The sequence below is a fragment of the Bison bison genome, unplaced genomic scaffold (assembly GCF_000754665.1).
Source record: "Bison bison bison isolate TAMUID 2011002044 unplaced genomic scaffold, Bison_UMD1.0 scf7180017864390, whole genome shotgun sequence".
NCBI lineage: Eukaryota > Metazoa > Chordata > Mammalia > Artiodactyla > Bovidae > Bison > Bison bison.
The window spans coordinates 1,880,820-1,896,454 of NW_011494962.1; the positions used below are offsets into that span (position 1 = coordinate 1,880,820).

General features: G+C 37.3%; 2 protein-coding genes across 2 annotated transcripts; both read right to left on the minus strand.

Moving 5' to 3' along the window:
* Positions 1-1,616: 1,616 nt before the first annotated feature.
* Positions 1,617-2,555, minus strand: LOC105002161 (putative taste receptor type 2 member 12). The gene has a single exon (XM_010858678.1). It carries the CDS (start codon positions 2,553-2,555, stop codon positions 1,617-1,619), a length of 939 nt encoding a protein of 312 aa, XP_010856980.1.
* Positions 2,556-10,954: 8,399 nt separating this feature from the next.
* On the minus strand, positions 10,955-11,884 carry LOC105002234 (taste receptor type 2 member 42-like). The gene is given in 1 exon segment (XM_010858772.1): positions 10,955-11,884. A coding segment is annotated over 1 exon segment (930 nt).
* Positions 11,885-15,635: the final 3,751 nt, after the last annotated feature.

The following is a 15,635-nucleotide window of genomic DNA, read 5'->3' on the forward strand; positions in this document are numbered from 1 at the left end:
CCCACCCACCCATAAACATGTCCGAAAATTCTACAAATAGGTAACATTCTCCTGTAAATTTCCCTTTCTGTTTTTACCCCTAGTGAATTGTTTTTGTTCTCTTTGACAAGCGACATTATTGTTCATACAATTCTTATACACACACCCACACACACACACCCACACACACAAATTTGATATCAAAGTATGATTTTGATCCATGTAAAGTAGAAAAATATTAAGTAGACAGAAAAGTATCATTATACACTTAGGATAATTATACAGTCTCTTTTTATAGGTTCAGTTAATTTTTTTCTTATTCTACAAAGTACTGGCTAGTCTAGCTTGGATTCCTAATATTAGTCTGCTCCTTTTTCTAAAAGATATGTTGGCCAAGTCAGCTACGAAATGCCACTTGCAATCTATCTCCATAAGGATTAAATCATCTACTGTTGCAGCTGCTGATTTTCGAGATTCCCTAAAGGAGTTCAGGGTGGAGAACAGAAATAAGGTACTCTGAGCTCAGGGAAAAACTGGCAGAACAGGTCTTCAGATAGTTAGATATTTTCAGGAGACAACTTTATGAGAGCCTAGTTCTTGTATCTCCTCATATGTAAAAAACACTAAAATCCTTCATGTTGACGACGCTCTGTGTGACTAGCAGAAACATTCTGCAAAAAACCCTGCTTGATTGCATATATTCCCCCTTCACCAAAATCACCTCTACACTGACCTTCTCCCCTGCCGCTTTGGAGCAGTCTCTCAGAGCTACCTGAGGTGCTGAATCGAGGGCTACTGTCCTCATTTTGCCCTAAGAAAAACCTAACTTGCAAAATTCACACTGTGCATTTTTTTAAGTCGACAGCCATTTTAAGGTTCTGTGCTTTCAACATTTTTAGCCCTTCATTTATCTATTGTTTATAATTTAGCTTCTTTATTTTTCATTTGGGGCTTTCTTGGTGTTCACTGCTGTGCAGGCTTTGCTCTAGATGCAGAGAGTGGGCTTCTTATTGTGCTGGCTTCCCTTGTTGCAGAACACGGGCTCTAGGGTGCACAGGCTTCAGCAGTTGCAGCACAGGGGTTCAGAAGTTGCGGCTTCCAGGCCCCAGGACACAGGCTCAATAGTTGTGTGCAAGGGCCCAGTTGCTCCGTGACATGTGGGACCTTCCCGTGTCAGGGACTCAACCCATGTCTCCTGCATTGGCAGGCAGACTCTCCACCACTGAGCCACCAGGGAAACCCCCTTGATTTATTTATAGCTTAATATTATACAAATATTTAACCTGCTCTACCTTGCAAAGGATGGGCATGTCCAAATGATTGTGTATTTGTCCTTATATATTCAGTGGTAAACATACACCAATTTTTTGATTAGTAGAACTGTTAAGATGACCATGATGCTTGCTTTGTAAAACATCAATTCACCTCTGTGAGTAGATTGTTAGTTTATAGGCCATTCTAGGGAAAGTTTCTGATGCTCAGTGGAATTTACCAATATAATATTGTAAAGTTAAAAAATAAAATTAAAAAAAAATTTTTTAAAAGGAATCCAGTAAGAAAAACAGAAGTTAAAAATGAGTCTTTACTGTCTCTTGATTAATTCAATGCTCTTGGAATATAGAAAATTCTGGATAAATCTATGAAGCTAAAGATTTCACTCTTTTCGGGTGGCAGTTAAGATACCACAGTAGTCGTAAGGCATTCTGTCTCAGCTTGCTATTTCCCAAAATTAGGATAAAGGAGTGGCTTGAAGGAAAAACAGTCGAAGTTAATACAACCACCAATTGGGCCAGACGTCCCTGTAGTTTAAGGAAAACCCAAGCTATTAATAGGATGGAAGAGACATGAATGATGAAGAGGAAGAGGAAAGACATCACAATTTTCATGGCTCTTTTATGGGCCTCTGTGCTGAGATCCTTTGAGCTGGGGTTGAGTTGCAAATTCCTGATGTGTCTCATCAAGGAGAGAACTAAGAGGAGCAGTGAGGTCAGGGACAGAAGAAAGGGGATTAAGTTGATGAAGTTAAAAACAATCAACTGGTGAAGATAATGAGTTTCACTTACATCTGAGGACCACGTTGAGTTTCTTGCATATATTTTGTAGCTGTTAGTTGAGATATGACTAAACATATATATTGATTCATAATTCAAAAACAGTAAGGACAAAGACCCCAAGAGAAGCACCAGTACCACACTACGAATTCGCCACCGCAGCCAAGTGAAGCAGGGGTGGGAGAGGTTGGCTACTTTAAAGAAGTAGAAAACACTTAGACAGGTGGCAAACCAGGTAGCTAGGTGATTGGACAATATCCAAAAACTATTAATAACTTTTGTTAGTTTATCAATGGCATATAGGTGTGGCCATAGTACCAATAAAAATGAGTCACATAGTATTACCCAAAGTTGACTGATTCTGGAGATAGCCAGGCCTGTGAGGATGCAGTCAGCTGATGAGAGCTTTTGTCTCTTCACCAGGTCAATGCAGTTAACTAGTACAATGAACCCATTCCCCAACATTCCAATCAGGAATCCTCCTATTGTTGCTGCTAGAAAAGTATTTTCAATTCCAGATGGCATTTCTGTAGAAAGAATCCAGAAATCTAATACTATTTTTCACTGATTTTTTTCTTGCTGCTGTTGCTGTCCAAGTGTTGTAGAACGATACCCAGTTTGATCTTTTTCAAAAATGCTTAATGAACCTCAGATACCATCTCACATATCTTCATAAAGATCTTTCTCTTTTATTCTAGCCGAAGTTCTGAAATTTATGCAAGGAGATCCACTCCCATAGCTCTAAATGGAAAACTTGAATTTTGCTTTCAATCAGCTACTGATTTCCAGATTAAGCAGTGAATGTGCCCACTCATCATTGGTGCTGGCATCAATTTTCTACTTGTGGAGACATCTGGAAAAGGAAAATCAGGTATGCAAACATGCAAATGTGAGACAGATTTCTTTACACTCATTTGTACTTCCTTTCTCAACTCATGTTTCTCAATTTTAACAGTAGTTTCAGAAAATAACCTCCGAAATAGAATCATTGTTCATGGATTTCATTTAATAATATCCATAACATTTCAGATACTGTTACAGATGAAAGAAACATAATAAAGAGAAGTAATATATAGGATATCACAGAGTTACAGAAGAAATAACTTTAAATAAACTATTTCTGTTGTATATGACAAAAACTTGACCAAAATGCAGTTGTAACACTGAGGATAGTGTTACAAAATCTATAGTTGATAGTTAATTCTCGTTTCCTAAGGACAAAGACAACTGGCTTAGGGTTTGAAGCTATTTAAGATTTCTTGAAGAAATAGATTAAAAGGGAAGTGATCTTCCAGATAATGTGCAAAGGTACCAAAATCACACCTCTATCTGAGCTCCTACTGTGGATTTTTGAACTTTGTTTCCAAGGAGCTACTGCCTATTTGATTCTGAATTAGCTATCATCAACTGAGAGGAAAAAATACTAAGAAAAAAGCCAAAAAAAGCTAGTGATGGATGAATAGGAGATAGGTTCTCCTTTTCATTAATTCTGCTTTTGATAAAATTCTTCATCTCATAAAAAACCGATTTATAAGTAAACTGTATTTTCACTTCAACTAACAACTAACTCTAATACAATGGTTTACAACCTTGACTGTAAACTGGAGCCTCCCTCCCACCGCCCACCCCATCTCATCCCTCTATTTCATCACAGAACCCCGAGCCCATTGAGCCAACTCTGACTGTGGTTGACAAACAACCTACTTCATGTCCATCTCAGCCTCTCTGTGTGATGCAAGGCACTCACCTGGGCTGAAACTACCTGTGGGAGTCCTCACAGACATTTCCCCACCAGCCAGTGTTGCCTCCGGACTGGCTGTTTTGGTTCTTATTATGATTGCAAGACCCACCTCAGTAGCAACCATCAGGTAAAAAGCAAAGTTTATTACTCACAGATCCAGAGGGTACATGACACATCCAGGGCGATACGGTGAAGTCATAAGGAGAGAGGAAGAAAGCACCTGGGACTCTGCCTTTCAAGGGTTGAGAGTAGGGTGCCTAGGGTTTCACAAGTTCACTCTTTAATGGTGAAATTAAAATGTAAGAGAGGGAATTAGGGCTCTTTAGGGGAGGAATGGAGTCACTTGAGTGAATGGTCAGTTATCTAGTTTACCTGGCATTTTCTAAAGGGGAAACTTCATGGGTTGGGGGCAACCTGGCATCTTATCTGGGTGTTGATTAGTACTTATAGACAGCTGGCAGTATGTCCTGTCAAGATGGAGCCTTTAGGACCTCCTTGTTGGTTCAACAGTTTCACTGCCGAGGGAGTGGTTTCAATCCCTGGTTAGAGAGCTAAGATCCCACAAACCACATAGCCCAGCCAATAAAAGTAAAACACAGAGGTCCTAGAGATGGATGCCTCAGCAATCAAAAGCTTATTGTCAGGCACTTATATTATATGACCTTAGCCACCTTGGCAGTCACCTACACTCCATGAGGAAAGGAACTATTTTCTGTCATCCACTGATATCTTTCCAATTCCTAGAATAAGGAGGGCCTAGCAAATAGAAGGCCCTCAATGACTATTTGTCAAGTGAATGAATGCTAACTCGGTTGGTAATCTTATTGAGAACACAGAAAAAGAGAAAATGAGTTAAGACTTGATGGTGAAGCTAGTATTAGAGCAAGAAAAGATGGAAACCCTTTAAAGCTAGAGACAGTTTTGTAACATATGAACTCATGAGAGATTTCTGTACTCACCTGAAATAACCAACGCCACTCTTTAGTCTTCTGGTTCAAATCAGAAGTCATACTGAATCATCAAGGTCATTGTACACATCTGGCAACCAAGATGTGGGAGTTTTTGAAAGAGAACTACTTTAAGCCCAAAGATTTGAAAATGGGTAGAAAACTCTAGATTTTGTGGCAGGGGAGCAAGAAGGCCTAGAGATCACTGATGTTTTCAGAAATGCTCTGACCTGGTATAGAAGGCTACCTGAGAAGCAGACTTCATTGATAGGTGTGGCTTAGCAGTGACAAAAAACAGACAGCAAATCAGCCAATAGGTGCTCAGTCATTAAAAAACACTTGAGTTCATAGTTATACACTTTACGCTAAGCAGAAACTCAGTCTAAAGGATATAATAACAAATTTAAAATCACAAGTGCCATACGCTATAAGTTAAATTCAAAGTCCAAGGTAACAATCACAGTTTAAAAAAATCTACAGAACTGCAGAACTATCTCAGTTCCTGGGGAACTGCCTTTATATCCTTTATTCTTACAATGATTGATTTATACATGCAAAAGAAAGTGCTATGGTATGTTTAAATGAAAAGCATATTGTTGCAAAAATTTTAGGTAGATAATTATTCATTAAATTTATGTATATGCTATAATAACAATCCAAACTAATCAGTCTAAACTTACCATAATGACTATAACTGAAGTCAGTAAATTTGTGAACATTGAGTTTCTAGTTGTCAATAGGAAGAATCACATTTCATCCAAGAAATAGTGAGAAAACACATTGAGAGAAGCTAAAGCAGAGGATATGAGGGAAGGCCTGTAGGGAAGGTCCCGTGGGGGCCTTTTCCCTTCCCTGAGCCCACACATTTAGATTTCCCGATAGTCTCAGACATGAGGCAGAATTAGAGGAGAATAAAGTTTATTAGAGTGGGAGATGCTATTAGAACAGTGGGCCAGCTCAAGGAAGAACCAACAAAGAGTCTGACAGTTGCAAAGGGTTGGACACGCCTGAGTGACTGAACTGAATAGTCTCAGAGAAGCCAGCAAATTCTCCCCTAGTTGTGATGCTCTCTGATCCTGTTAATAGAAAGATGTCCCATTTATTTGCAAGCAAAGAAATAGCCTCCTAATTCTTTTTGAATCACAACTTAGAGCTTCCACACATTGACCTTAACAACCACTTCTTTTCTAGTCACTAAATGAAAGCACTAGCCTTTGTGTTTTTCAGGTAAAAGGGATCTTCAATGTTTCTTTGCCTTCAGTGTTTCTAGGACAAGAAGCAGTCTACTGGGACCAGGGCCACAGCATGAAGGGACAAAGATTTAATCATTCATACCTGAAGGATATTTGCTCAGCTTAATCACTACTGTGGCGCTCCCAAGGTGGCACAGTGGTAAAGAATCAACTTGCCAATGCAGAAGAATCAGGAGATGCAGGTTCAATCCCTGGGTTGGGAAGATCCCCTAGAAAAGGAAATGGCAACTCATTCCAGTATTCTTGTCTGAGAAATGCCATGGACAGAGGAACCTGGAGGGTTACAGCCCATAGTGTCGCAAAGAGTCAGACACAACTGAGCACAGGGCACAAGCACACAATCCCTACTGTCTGCAAACATCTCTTGTTTCCTGGTACATTTTTGTTTCACTTAGAATTCTTTTCATTTTTGTAACTGAGGTTACAAAATTAGGTTTTGCTATTAGGTTTCTTTTCTCCCCAAAATCTTTAAAGGGCAAATATATCCCCTGATTCCTCCTCATGGCAAAACTAAGACAATCTAACTTAATAAATTCCCACACTGGTAACCGTTAGTATCTCAAACTCAAAGTAAGAATGCTATGCTATGCTAAGTCACTTCAGTCGTGTCCGACTCTGTGCGACCACATAGACGGCAGCCACCAGGCTCCCCTGTCCCTGGGTTTCTCCAGGCAAGAACACTGGAGTGGGCTGCCATTTCCTTCTCCAATGCATGAAAGTGAAAAGTGAAAGTGAAGTCACTCAGTCGTGTTCGACTCTTAGTGACCCCATGGATTGCAGCCTAACAGGCTCCTCCATCCATGGGATTTTCCAAGCAAGAGTAATGGAGTGGGGTGCCATTGCCTTCTCTGCAAAGTAAGAATAGTTGTGCTTTTTTTTTTTTTTTTTTAGTTTTCTGAGGTTGCATTTATATTGGTGTCCAAGGAGATAAAAAAGGCTCCCCTACATATGTTCCTCAAATAAATCAAAAAATCTTTCAAATCAATTTGTTTTTGTAATGATTGGTCTTAAGGTCCTTAATAGAACATAGATTACTCTAGACAACATATCCAGTGTCTTATATGACAGAATTGAGAATGACTGTGTGATAAGCAAGCACCTCTTCAAAGGATGTCCCTGGCTCAGAGGACATGGAGTCTAATCAGGATCTTGCTAGGAGAAGCCACCTATTGAGAGAGAACAGATAAATGACATGAGACATTAGGAAATCTGCACACCTCTTTCTCAGACATCAGTGAAGTTATGTGTTTCTATCTGATCTGCACATTCAGCAGGGTTCAAGAAAACATGCCCTGATGTGCTTGATTTATGTCTTACCAGATGGGCTGCCCAGGTGGTGCTAGTGGTGAAGAATCCACCTGCAATGCAGGAGACTTCAGATATTTAGTTGGATCACTGGGTGGGGAAGATCCCCTGGAGAAGAAAATGGCAAGCCACTCCAGTATTCTTGCCTGGAGAATCCCCATGGACAGAGGAGCCTGGAGGGCTACAGTCCATGGGGTTGCAAAGAGTCAGACACGACTAAAGCGACTAAAAATGAACTGACTTCAGCACTAGTCTTACGGATCAATGATAACACTCTTCCATCCATAAAAAGTTTACTTTTCCCCTCCTACAAGTTGCCTGAGTGAACAAACTGAAATGAAAATGATTACACCCAGATTCTTAAAATGAACATTTATTTGGTGGATGAGAAAAGGGTGGTTAGTGAGAAATCAGTGTTAATCTCCCTCTTACCCCAACATTTTTTGTCACAGGGTAGGTTATTATATGGAGAAGGAAATGGCAACACAGTCCAGTATTCTTGCCTAGAGAGTCCTGTGAACAGAGGAGCCTGGTGGGCTGCTGTCCATAGGGTCACACAGAGTCGGACATGATTGAAGCAACTTAGCAGCAGCAGCAGCAGGTTATTATCATTCAGTCTTTCTTCTCCAGATTGCATGGGACCAGCAACATACATATTGGGAGTGGCTGTTCTTGTATTGTGGCTTGTCTGCCACTGAGTCACCCACAGAGGCTCTTTTCACAGGGCTGCCAAGCTTGATCTCATCTGCTATTCAAGCATACTGCTTATAATATCTATACATCAATTGTAATTACTCTAGCCTATGGCCTGGTCTTTTATTAGTCCTTTGGTATACTTCTTTTATAAAAATAGGGCTCTGTTCCTTAATAATTCCATCTTCCTAAGGTTGCTGCAGAAGTATGGGCTTACCCCTAGTTAGACATTTACACTGAAGGTTCACTTATTAGAAGCAAAGTTTGCTTATTATTTTATATACTTTACCAAAGAGAAATTTAGTAACTAAAAAAAAACAAAGGTAAAACTTAGATGTTACTTTTGTTTATTATCTTATAAAGAGTGCAAGATTATCTTTAAGTAATTTATATGAAAGACTATCCAAGACAAAACAAACTCAACTAAATGTATTCAGCTTGATTTATACATCACTTTTTACCAATCCAAGATAACTACAATGATAATCTTTGGTAAAATACTAAGTTAGTGTCCAAAACAATATATGTACATTTTATTTAGTAAAATGAAAGTTACTTTTTATAACAGACACTCTATTTTTTTTTAAACTTTTTATTTTGTTAGAGTATAGCTGATTAATGTTGTGATAGTTTCAGGCAGACAGCAAAGTAACTCAGCCATACATATACATGTATCCATTTTCCCCCAAACTTTCCTCCTATCCAGTCTGCTACATAGCATTGAGCAAGACACTCTATTTCTTATCATTAAAACCATCATCAGAATCATTATTGTAACTGATACACAAAAGCACCACAGAGTCTAGATGTGCTAGCCGTTTCAGTTCATTTCAGTTCAGTTCAGCTGCTCAGTCGTGTCCGACTCTTTGCAACCTCATGGACCTCAGCACGCCAGGCCTCCATGTCCATCACCAATTCCCAGAGCTCACTCAAATTCATGTCCATTGAGTCGGTGATGCCATCCAACCATCTTATCCTCTATCATCCTCTTCTCCTCCTGCCCTGAGTCTTTCCCAGCATCAGGGTCTTTTCAAATGAGTCAACTCTTCACATCAGGTAGCCAAAATATTGGAGTTTCAGCTTCAACATCAGTCCTTCCAAAGAACAGTCAGGACTGATATCCTTTAAGATGGACTGGTTGGAACTCCTTGCAGTCCAAGGGACTCTCAAGAGTCTTCTCCAACACCACAGTTCAAAAGCATCAATTATTAGGTGCTCAGCTTTCTTTATAGTCCAACTCTCACATCCATACATGACCACTGGAAAAACCATAGCCTTGAATAGACGGACCTTTTTTGGCAAAATAATGTCTCTGCTAGCAATGTCTCTGTTGGCAAAGTAATGTCTCTGTTTAGTTTCCTGCATATGATGTTTGAGGGTGGACATAAATATTACTAATTCTAACATTCCTAGCTTCAGGGAACAGCCCTAAAGCAGTGCCCTTACCTATGGCTTTATTAAGATTAACTTACAGGTCACATATTTATCACCATCTAATTGCAGCTTTTTGTTTCTTTACTCTAATACAATCTGAAGATTATATCAAAGGTAAACCTTAACAAGGATTATGTCTAATAATTTCCATTATATATACAAGTATAGGATCTGTGCAATATTAAAATTCATACCATCATTTTGAAATTTCATAGTAAACTTTCTTATCCTTAACCTTATTTACAATTTGTAGTCACCTTATATAAATTCAGATAATTTTAGTCAAAACAACACTATACACATGCATGACCAAAATTTACACTAAACACATAATGTTCTAATAAAAAATTTCTGTGTCTTTACTATTGACCTGTTTCTATTTGTTTCTCTAAGAACTCTACTGATCAGATTACAAGAAAATGTATCTGCACAGACAAAAATATATTCTCAAACTGTAATTATGATATTTTTGTAAAAGCAGTAGTGTGATTTTGAATTAAGGATAATTCTTCCATATATGTTTACTTCTATTACATAACATGATAGAAATATTGACTTCTACCACTCTGAAAATACATACCCCTTATCCTGGAATTTAGCAAAATTAGTAAGTGCCCAGATACATCATTTATGATTTGGGGTTTCAAATTAAGATTAATATTATAAGCATGTTTTGAACTTCTACTTAAATATAATTTATTTTATTTTGTACTATGAATATAATTCTTTTTTCCAAGGGAAATAAAAGCGATTTATTTGGATAGATGTCAAAAAGACTTCTGATAAAATTTCACCCTCAATCCAGATATAACCATTAATAGGCTTGGTCTAGGAGAATACTTCTTTAATGTGATAAAAACTATTGAAACCTCAAGATGGAGATGTCTGGTAACCTTGCTGTTTTTCAGTAGTGTTCTTATAACACTGATTGATGTAGGCATAAAGGATAAAGAAATATGGTAATTGATACAACATTGTAATACAAAAACAAACGGATATTGGAAAGGAAGAGGTCCTTTTCATTTTTTTGCAGATAACGTCTATATTGGCAGCAGCACTATGAATATCACTCTTATTCTGAAACATCTCATTCTTTTGTTATCAGTAAGACTCCCAATAACAATGCAAAGCCTTTTCTTCTTTTTAAGACTTTTGAGCTATGAAGTTATGTTTTTCCCACCTATGACTTTAGCTGCTTAGTTAACTTTTCTATCAATATTTTATAGATCTTCTACTTAATCAAGTTTAGGATTTATCTTAATTTCTAAAGAGTTACAAGCCTCTTCTCCCATATACGAGTTGAAATTACACACATCTTTTTCAGAAATCTAATTTGACTCTCTTTAAAAGAATATTTGAAACTTTTAAATATTGGTAACCAATGAACATGTGTGAATTATCATCAAAAGCTACCTGTTCTAGGGAAAATTTCAGTTATGCTCAACAATACCTAAAGGAACCCAAGAGGAAAAACAAAACAGTAGAAATGAAAATTAACCCTCAAAATCTCCTCATAAAGTTTTCATCTTTGAAAAGACTCTGAGAGTGTTTCTATAAAGCCAATGGATTTTGTCTTTTCAAGGAGCTTTTAAGATGCTTCAGTACCTTCAAGGCTATCTGTCTTAAGTGGCTCTTTCCCAGAATCAACATGAACGAGTGGCCTGAAGGAAAGACATATAGTGCTAAGATGATGAACTTTGTGAACTTCTTGTCCAAAAACCTATGAAACATCCAATTTGCCAATTGTGTAAAAAGAAAATGAACCATGATAAGGAGGAGGAATGATGTCACCATTTTCATGGCTCTTTTATGGGCCTTTGTGCTGAAGTCCCTGGAACCCATAAAATTGAGCTGCAAATTTCTGGTGTGTTTCACCAAGGACCAAAATAAAAAAAACAATGAGAGCAGGGACAGAGCAATAGGAATGAAATAGGAGAAACTAAGAAGACTCTCGCTTTTAATATAATGAGTTTTACTTTCAACTAAAGTCCAATTGCCTTCATTTATTAAATTCCAGAAGAGATCATTAAATGTTTCTAGCAAAAGAATATCCAAAATCAGAAAGACCAAAGAAAATGCAAGCATCGCAAGAATGACTCTGTTTATTCTCTACTTCAGCCAGAAAAAAAGAGAGTGGGAGAAATGAGCTATCTTAAGGAGATAGAAAATACTTAGACAGGTGACAAGCCAGGTAGTCAAATGATTAGATATTCTCCAAAGTAAAGTAATGGGTTTTGCTAGTTTAAAAATGGCAAATACCTGTGAATCTAGTCCCATCATAAGTGACTCCACAAAAAACACCAACAGTTGACTGATTCTGGAGATAGCCAAGCCAGTGAGAATGAAGTCAAATAAAGATGTCTTTTGATTCTTAACGCATTCAGAGCAGAGTACCAGTCCAATGAACACATTGCCTAGAATTCCGATTAAGAATTCCACTCCTGATAGTATCAGAAAGATGGTACTCAACCCAGGGAACATTTCCACTGGAAGAAATCCAGATTTCTAATACTACCTGTCAATGAAAAAATTAGAATGAGGCTACAGCAGAATAGGATCCATTTCTGATCCTTATCTTCAGTGCTTTTATTGCAGTTCCAGTCTGAAGAAGAATTCTTGCTGTGGGATACAGTCTCATACCTAGAAAACCTTTCTGCTTTGATTGTAATGCCAATATCAATCCAGAAAGATTTGCTAAGTTTTACAGTCTTAAGTACTTTCATGGAAATGGTTTTATTTCTTTGAGAGAGCTACTAATTTTCAAGCCAAATAGTTTGTGTGTCCATTTATCATGGGCAGAGACTGAAATTTTCCACTTGTGGTGGTGATGAAAATGTTAAAGGCAAATATGCATGCAAATATGGAGAGGTTCTTTTTCACTGATTGTACTTTCCTCCTCACCAGAAGTCCTATACCATTTGGATCAAAATATCTTAGCTTGCTTTAGAAATAAGCTAAGTAATTTAGGTATCATTCAATGATTATATTTTATGAGTGCCTACTTTGTGTCAGAGTTTTTTCCAAATACAGAATAGATTAATACAAAAAAGAACAAAGAAAGCATTAGGAAATCTATAAAATAGTCAAAACACAGAAAGAAATAACAATATAGAAGTAAAAATAAAATGTAATGTGAACATGGAAAAGGTAACTACAAACATTATTGTCAGGAGAGAAAAGGAGGTGATATTTGCCTTGGATTTTTAAGATATTTAGAATTTCATGAGAAAACTGGCAAGTAATTTGGACTGGTTGAACAATTACAAAAAGACACCAAAACTCACACTTTTCTGAAATAAAAGTCTAACTGAAAGTTTACTTTTAGTAACATGCACAATTAAATAGTAGGCAGAGAATAGATAGAAAACTGTTTTAGTTTAAATAAGAAAATAGTGAACAAACGTATCTGTTCTATATTCTAGGAACAATAATTTTGACCAAAGCCATTAATGCATTAGAGTGAGCTTTACAGCCTTTGTATCTTGGTGTGTTTGCAGGTATTCTATTGGAGGTGTTAATTATTCAAGCATTTAAGTGTTGCCAGATAACATCCCCCTAGAATGAATAAAATCATTAAAAAATTCAGCCTTTTCAATGCTGCTGTCACATGCCTCAGTTAAATTCTACTAATTTTTAAAGTGTATTTTTGAAGAACAATGATGTGTAATGAACTGTTAGTAAGTTATTTTGTACAAAAAATATTTTTATTTAGGACAAATATTTAAAATTATAAGAAGAAAGAAAGAATGGAAGAAAAGGGGAAGGAAAGAACAGGAAGGAAGAAGGGAAGGAAAAAAAAAGAGGAAGGAATTTATTGGCTAGAGCAAGAAATTTGTGTATATCTGTGGCAGATTCATTTTGATAATTGGCAAAACTAATACAATTATGTAAAGTTTAAAAATAAAATAAAATTAAAAAATAAATAAATAAAAACTAGCAATAAAACTGCCATATGACCCAGCAAAAATAAATAAATAAATAAATAATAAAAATAGAAATTAAATTAAATTAAAAAAAAAACACAAAAAAAGCTAAAAATAAAAAATAAAGTCAAATGAATCAAAAAAAAAAAAGAAATTTGGTTCTGTTTTCAAGAGGAGAATGGTACATACAACTATTAATAAATTAATGTCTAGAGATAGAGAGAAATTCACAACAATGAGAAGCATCCGGAAAGTAGAATCCGTAAGACTTGGTGATGGATTTGGGGGTTATAAAAAAGGAAGAGAAACCAACAATGACAGCAAGCTTGCTTTGCACCTGGATATGTGAAATACAGTGACCTGAGGGAATCATTGGAGAAATAACAGGTTTAGAAGCCATTAGGGTAGAAAAACAGAGAAGGCAATGGCAACCCACTCCAGTACTCTTGCCTGGAAAATCCCATGGATGGAGGAGCCTGGTGGGCTGCAGTCCAAGGGGTCGCAAAGAGTCAGACACGACTGAGCGACTTCACTTTCACTTTTCACTTTGATGCATTGGAGAAGGAAATGGCAACCCACTCCAGTGTTCTTGCCTGGGAAATGCCATGGACAGAGGAGCCTGGAGGGCTATGGTCCATAGGGTTACAAAGAATCAGATGTGATTGAGTGAGAACATACCCTTTAACCAACACACTGTCCCCACTGAGATCAAAATTTATAATATGCCAAATAATGACCGTTCACTTTTATCTTTCTGCTCTCATATTGTTCCAGTGAACACAGAAACAGATACATTTTCAAAGGTAGTACTAATCATTTTACCTTTTATTTACCATTACCTAGCCTCATAAAAACCACTGAAATAAAAATCTATTCATTCATATCAGCAAATATTTATTGAATGCCTACTGTGTTCCTACCATGGAGAGGAAATGGCAACCCACTCCAGTATTCTTGCCTGGAGAATTCGCGGACAGTGGAGCCTGACGGGCTATGGTCCATTGAATCACAGAGTCAGACACAACTGCAGTGACTTAGCACACCCGTAAACATGTGTTAAATGTTATGCTAGATCTGAGGCCTCTTTTCCTAACACTTTTATTTTGATTAGCTCTGTTTTTTTCAAAAAATTGCATGTGTGGTATTTCTGGATCCTGGCATTTCCATAAAGGACTTGGTTTTACCTTCACACTAGAGCAATAGCGTCGCTGACAACATAAAGGTCACAACTCTTTCTCTTTGGAGATCTGTAAATACTACTTCCTTGTCTTCTAACTGGAGACCATCCAGCTATCTTCCCTTGGTAGGCAACCTTTGTTTTCATCCAGAAGCATGTGTGGTTTTTCTCTTTATCTTTGGAACAGAGTACATTTGCTAGGATGCGTGAAAAATTATGTTTGTTTATTTTTTCAGTGTGCTTATCCAAGGCTCAGTAGTCCTTTTGAATTGAAAATCAGTCTTTCTTTCCACTCAGGAATATTTTTTCTACTTCTTTGATTATCCTCTATCATTTATATTATCTCCATTTTGATCATTTCTTTTCATTCCCCACATCAGAATAAATGGCTAAGCTGAGGGATAAATAACCACCTAGCACAGCTATGTTTCTCTTGATTGTAAAGTAGCTAAAGATGTTAGAAAAATTTCCAAATAAAAGAAAAAGAAGAGAAAGCAATCAAAATGCTCATGGTCTCTCGTTGGCCTCTGTCCTTTGAGCCAGATGTCTGCTGTTTTCTCCACAGAGGGTTAACTGACAAGGAACGCAAGATGTGAGAAATCCTAAGTGAATAGACTTCAGGTTAACAAGAATCTGATCAACAGAAAACTGGGTTTCACTCACAGTGACCTTCCAATTAGAAGGTCATTTAAAAGGTCCAATTAGAAGAGAATACAATTCTCTTGTATTTCATTTTGATGACAAATCAAAATGAGAATGGAGTAATCACAGTTCAAGCATACACCAAGGGTGTAAAATGACCATTGAGGATCTAATCTCAGACACCTCTGTCTCACTGAAAACTGGAACTTTCTTTGAACTGTACCAGATCCAAGATTATCACCAGTGGTATTCAGAACACCTGCCAGCTACAACCTTATGGTCTCACCATTAATAAGGAATGTGCAAAAGATTCAGAATACTTTGGAAGTGGTTTATGAATTGAAGCAGTGTATATGTTTACCATGAGTTATTCAGATAAATATTTTCCAGTGTTTATCTGGGTTTAAGGAAATACATTGGAGAAGGCAATGGCACCCCACTCCAGTACTCTTGCCTGGAAAATCCCATGGATGGAGGAGCCTGGTAGGGT

Bases quoted from the DNA above. Each gene is read 5' to 3' on its own strand.
- LOC105002161 (XM_010858678.1), bottom strand. From the start codon at position 2,555: ATGCCATCTGGAATTGAAAATACTTTTCTAGCAGCAACAATAGGAGGA.